At 44.8% G+C, this 6,000-nt stretch overlaps 1 protein-coding gene across 2 annotated transcripts in view; it reads right to left on the bottom strand.

The window, feature by feature from the left end:
* tmem117 (transmembrane protein 117) overlaps positions 1-6,000 on the bottom strand; it is a 30,060-nt gene continuing 24,060 nt past the window's right edge. For both annotated transcript variants that reach the window (XM_084672980.1, XM_084672979.1), the window contains exons 7-8: positions 4,413-4,542; positions 1-2,548 (exon numbers count right to left, since the gene is read on the bottom strand). In XM_084672980.1, the coding sequence (XP_084529106.1) occupies positions 1,881-2,548; positions 4,413-4,542 (798 nt within the window). In that variant the 3' untranslated portion in view covers positions 1-1,880. The remainder of the gene's footprint in view (positions 2,549-4,412; positions 4,543-6,000) is intronic.

Below are 6,000 nucleotides of genomic sequence, written 5' to 3'. Positions count from 1 at the left end.
TAGCATGTATCAAAACATTTTTATTTTAGTTTCATGTTATCAGACAAGCATACAACACAAGGCAGACACGATGAAAAGAGCTATCATTTCATTTAGAAGAAAAAAAACTAACATAAAGATGCAAATCCTCCATTGGGTATGCAATTCAACAGTGTGAGGAGAGGGAACATTCATTTTCAACCCAAGCACAATACATTATAAACATATCATAAGATCACTCCAGTGAAATGTGGTTCTGTATCTTGTTCCAACACTGCCCCATAGAGCAATGTGTTGCCCTGTTGCACAAACATATCTCCACACTGAAGGAACAACAGCAGTAATGAGATCTTTGACCTGTTATAAATCAAGAGGGATTAGTTTACTGAACCAAGGAGCACAAGCCAGGTATGCTAAATAGATTGACCTCTTCACAGAATGGGTCTCTATCTGTCTGTCAAAACACACAATACACATATGCACAAACACACACACATCCAAGGCATTGTGCACAGTTGAGCGATCTTTGCAGAATCATCTCTCAGAACACTTTAGTGACAAACCACGGTTACACTTCTTTATCTTTACAGTTTATGTGATATAAATACTGATATGTATATATATATATATATATATATATATATATATATATATATATATATATATATATATATATATATATATATATATATATATATATATATATATATATATATATATAGTATATCAGTATATCGTAATACTCATAAAAAAAATAGAAAAATCTTAGTTTTGTGTGTCAGCTGTATGTAAACATGCAGTCATGTCACAATCTTCTCACATGTCTCTCTAAAACTAAGAACCTAATCCTTGCAACAAATAGGGGCCGGCAGTGAAGCTAAAACTTGGAGCTATGGTTGAGGTGTTGAAGTTTGTTTTGGCGTACTTCTTTTACCTGTACAACAAAAACTGATTTGTATTCAGGGCAAAACTATTTGCCCATATCTGAGTTCAATCCCTGTGAAATGACATGTAATAAATAAATGAACAGATTGTTACTTGATCCAAAATGGTTGTGCCGGTAACAATTGATTATATCGTTTATAATATAAAATTGGTCTGTTGTATGTTGACGCTTCACAATGCAGCCACTTCTTTCAAGTGAAGAAGGAGAAGAAACACACACAATTAAGGAAAGTGAGAAGCTTCAAGAAAAATAACGATTGAATTGCTAAAATCAGACCTATTATCTGGATATAACACTGGGTAAACATTGTCCTTGTGTAAAAACATTGAAATAAGACGAGATATTTATCGAAATATCGACATCGTCCGCTTGCTTTCCAAAGTTATAGACTGTTTAAATATGTTGCTGTCCATTTCTGGGCATGAGATATCAAGGCACGCTGTTGCTGTAATACTGTAGCAATACTGGAATACAATATAGTAGCCATGACCACAGTCAGGGATCCACTATCTACAAATACGTTTCCCATATAGGCACAAAAATAGTTTACAATGATAAATACACCTTACAATAGAAAAACATAAGAATATAGCGTGAGCACCATGTTGACAAAAAGGCTTTGAAGTCCAGAATTAAAAGAGTGGTTTGCCATTGTGGTGCAAAGTTAAGAGACCTTTACAAAATGTAAAAAACGACAAAACAAAAGCTATCTGGGTCGTGGTTTACTTCCCAAGTGTCCGAGTGGCCATTTTCACGAGCAAACACAGGCTAAGAGTGTAGTTCACAAGGTCTCCCTTCTAATCAAACCTCCTCTTAGTGGCCTCTCTGCTCGGTCAGAGCTGGCTTCAATAATCCCTCAGACGAGGGTCTGGGAGCGAAAACAGTTCATCTTGTCTCTCCCTCCCCTCTCTTTACTGGTCCTTGATAGTGGTTATTTATCTAAAAGGTCATAAGGTCACGGTGACTGTCCGCTGACATCAAAAGACGCGGCTGGCTCGCCCTGCGCCGCATTGTCGATACCGACACTGGGTTGGGTCTCCTGCGTCTCCATGGAGACCAGGGAGGTGGAGTTAGTGGACGGGCTCGTCCCGAACTGGGCCCCGTCTACCGAGAGCAGCATGGGCGTGGCCGAGCGCCTCCGCGTGTTGCTCATGGATATGTTCACCTCCTCGGGCGAGAAGCCCATCTCCTTGCTGTATTCCGACGGCGACTTCCTCTTGATCCGCTCGTACGTCTTGTCCTGGCTCTCCGGGAACGTCTCGCTGTCCTGGAAGCGCCCCAGCAGCCAGATGAAGAAGCCAAACAGCACGAAGGCGGCCAGGCTGGGGATGAAGGCCAGACACTTGATGTCCAGGCTGGCTCCTACGTAGCGGCTGTGGAGGAACATGTCCCGCTGGACGTAGGTGAGGTTGGTGAGGGGGTCCACGTGAGTGGAGCGCCACCTGTAGGTGAGCGTGCTCCGGTTGAAGGTGCTCAGTGTGTCAGGCTCCTCCACGGTGTAGATCTTCTCGCCAGGGCCCACGTACTGGCCGTACTCGTAGGGCTTGTAGAAGATCTGGTTCTTCCACATGTTCAGGTCGAGGACCAGGACGAGGAAGATGATACCGTAGTTAAACCATTTACCTGTCGAATAGGAGAATGATACAGTCACTGAACACTCCAATAATAACGTCTTCATTTAAGAAAACCTTTATACAAAGTAACTTAGCTCAGTGGTAACAAAGGGAAACCTAAAAGAATAGGTAGGGAGAATCGGGCTGGTAATCAGAACGTTGCCGGATCGATTCCCGGCCGTGACAAATGACGTTGTGTCCTTGGGCAAGGCACTTCACCCTACTTGCCTCGGGGAATGTCCCTGTACTTATTGTAAGTCACCCTGGATAAGAGCGTCTGCTAAATGACTCAAAATGTAAATACGACCGCAAACTGACTGATTGAAGACATCCAGAATCCGAGCATCCCTAAGCTGTGCTGCTTCTGAGTGAAGGCCTCTGAACACTGCTCGGCCCCAGGTCACATCTCCAAATGCGGCACAGCAGAGTACTGCCTTGCACCTTCCACCACCTGGGCTCGAGCCCCGTTCGGGCCTGTCAGTGCTACGGTGGGATATATCTCCCAGGTCTCCCCACAAACTATCCAGTAGGAAAACATGCGGAACAGATTTTTCTCTCCATGACCCCAGGCCTGGGCCGGGGCCCCTGGCGGAGCGAAGGTGTCTGCCCACTGCACCTCCCCGCTCTGGGACGTGGGGGAGACGGGGTGGGGGGGAAAAAGGGGCAGGGAAAGGATGTGCGTACTTGTGAGTACCACAATGCGAGATCGATCATGGTTCTTTCTCCTTCAAATGAGACCCTCCGCCCTAATGAACCCCCCCCCTCCCCCTCCCCCAGGCTTACTGATATGAAGGCAGATGGCTCCTTAGGTATGTACTTTACGTGACATGACAACCTCCTCCCGAGACGTGCACTTAATAAGCTTTTACTTAAACCAATCACGTAGTCTGCAGGCCATTTCCCTAATGCTGAATGGATGTGCAATGCATTAGGGTTAACAACCTAGCACGAATCAGCCACCGTTTGAACAGTTTACCATTTAGTAGGGGAACATTCGTTTTCCTTGCCCCTTGATGGTTGTCGCAGCGTGCACCCCGTGGAACGAAATGAGAACCTGTATGATGGTTTTAAATGGGATATCTACGCCAGGAGAATATATGTGTCCACACCGGGGTGTGGATATGCGTTGCACAGCAGGGGCTCTGAGCTCTAGGTGGGGAGATGTCAGTAAGGAGTAGGGTTCATACCACACTGAAGACTTCCACATGTCACAACAAATACATCTATGTTCTTAAAGGGGGAGCGTTATTTGGCGCTAGCTTCAAAACCTCTATGGAGAGAAGGCAGATCCTGTCTGACAGTATGAGGTAACAGAATCTGTCAGGCCCAGCACACCTCGTCCCTGGGTTCCTCTGTACTGTTAAGCTCCATTTCCCACTCTAGTGTTGACGACCTTTGCGCGCGGTGCTGGTTAGGCTGCGAAGGCTGCCCCAAGAAGACGTCTCCATGGAAGCTCCAGCAGCAGAGTTGCTCCTGAGGACCTCTGCCAGGGTTAGGGTTAGGCCACGCCCCTGACCTCTGCACCACTGAAGTGGACTGATGTGTTCTGCGTGACGATTATGTGACTCGCTTTCACACCAATACGGGGGTCAGATGGCTGAGCGATTAGGGAGTCGGGCTATTAAGGGTTTTTCGTTCGATTCCCCGCCGTGCCACATGATATTGTGTTCTTGGGCAAGGCACTTCACCCTACTTGCCTCGGGGAGAATGTCCCTGTACTTACTGTAAGTCTGCTAAATGCATACACATGCATAAATGCACACACATGCATACAAGACACGTGCATAAACACACGCACACGTCAACTTTAACACACGCACACAAGTACACAAACACACACAAGCAGAGAGGCACGCGTGCCTGATGCAGTGTACCTGTGATGTGGATGTGGTACTCCTCTTTGAAGATGCTCTTGCAGACTGGCAGCTTGAACTTCAGCTGGGTGGTGGACATTCCTGGCAGGTTCATGTCCAGGTCACCCATGAATTGAGGGAACTCCCAATCCTGAAAGAAACAGCCACATACAGACTTTTACTCCAATCAGGTGATGACGAGTCACGGTCTCAGCTATTCTGCTGAAGTGAGATAACCCATCAAATGCTACATCAAGCGTCATCGCTCCGGTGAAATACTTTTTTAAAGTTTAGAGTTGGCTGAAATGCTTCAAGTGTGTGAAGATACTTGTAAATGGCTAGTAGTGAGATGCTTTCAAGGGATTTGATAACCTTTTCTATAGATTTCCAGTCTGAAGTCAGACCGGAAGACGCCGTGCTGTAAATGCTTTTTTTTTACAGTGGGATCATACTCTTGTGTCTGGTCCTATGACATCAGCACATGACATAAAAACTCAAGAAACACACACACACACACTTTTCTCTGTGCAGTCTTGCGGGGGGAAGTGAGAAAGTCAATACCAACGTAATGATCGCTAGGACCTGGCTGTTGCATCAATGTTGAAATATACTGATATAACTCTTGCGTTTAGGTAAGAGTTAACTTCTCTTAAGTATCTTAGTAGTATCTTTAAGTATCTTTTTATCTAAGTGGATTAACCCTCATCTCCACAGTGCCATTCTGTGAGTACATTGAATTGAATTACCATGTTTCATAATTCAATATATATCCTGAAGTGTGAAAACTGTGAACTATCCATATCAATGGGCATGAATGCAGATGAAAAAGGGGCTTTCCCCCTTGATGTTAATGAATCCCTCCCACTGCTCTGCAGTACTTAGCTGCTGCTGAAGCAGTAGGAGTAATAAGCATGACATTTAAGCCATGTGCCTCAGTCAGAAGAAATAACGAGTCTCTAGGTAATATATTAAATACGGGATATTCCACACACAGTGTGTGTGCGTGTGTGTGTGTGTACTACACACACATGTTATTCAAGTCTTTGCTGTGAAACTAATATAATATATATATATATATATATATATATATATATATTGTTGCATAAGTATAACATGGAGAAAATAAACAATACAAAAGCAATACTATCAAAAACAGAGCTGGATCAGTAATTGGGTAGTTGCATTAGATTGAGAACTTGATTGAGTCTTTTCTCATGGAGGTGAGAAAGTAGCTAGCTCACGGGAACACCCAGAAAAGAAGGTGAATAATGCTATTTGGAGAGCTCTGTCGGTCTGCCCGGTGAAGGAGGAGGGTTTATTGACTGTGCACGAATGTATGGACAGCCACTAACGCACGGTAGCACTAACGGCAGAGACTAATTGAAATCATAAATAACAGTTGTAAACACGCTTGCTGTACACAGGGAGGAAAATAAGAGGGGCAGATCATAAACAATGGCAGGAGAATGAGGGTGATATAGGGTCCGGCCGCAGGAGGAGTGAGTTGTGGCTGACGATGGGGCCGGGATGTCAAGCGGAGGCTGTCATAAGCTGGGGACTAGTCACAATATGTAGAGTGCTGTAGTGTCAGGTCAGGTCTGAAACAGGA

The sequence above is a fragment of the Hypomesus nipponensis genome, chromosome 14, assembly GCF_054491055.1.
Source record: "Hypomesus nipponensis isolate SF chromosome 14, ASM5449105v1, whole genome shotgun sequence".
Classification (NCBI taxonomy): domain Eukaryota; kingdom Metazoa; phylum Chordata; class Actinopteri; order Osmeriformes; family Osmeridae; genus Hypomesus; species Hypomesus nipponensis.
Note: the sequence above shows the minus strand (reverse complement) of the source record. Positions and strands in the feature narration are given on the sequence as shown.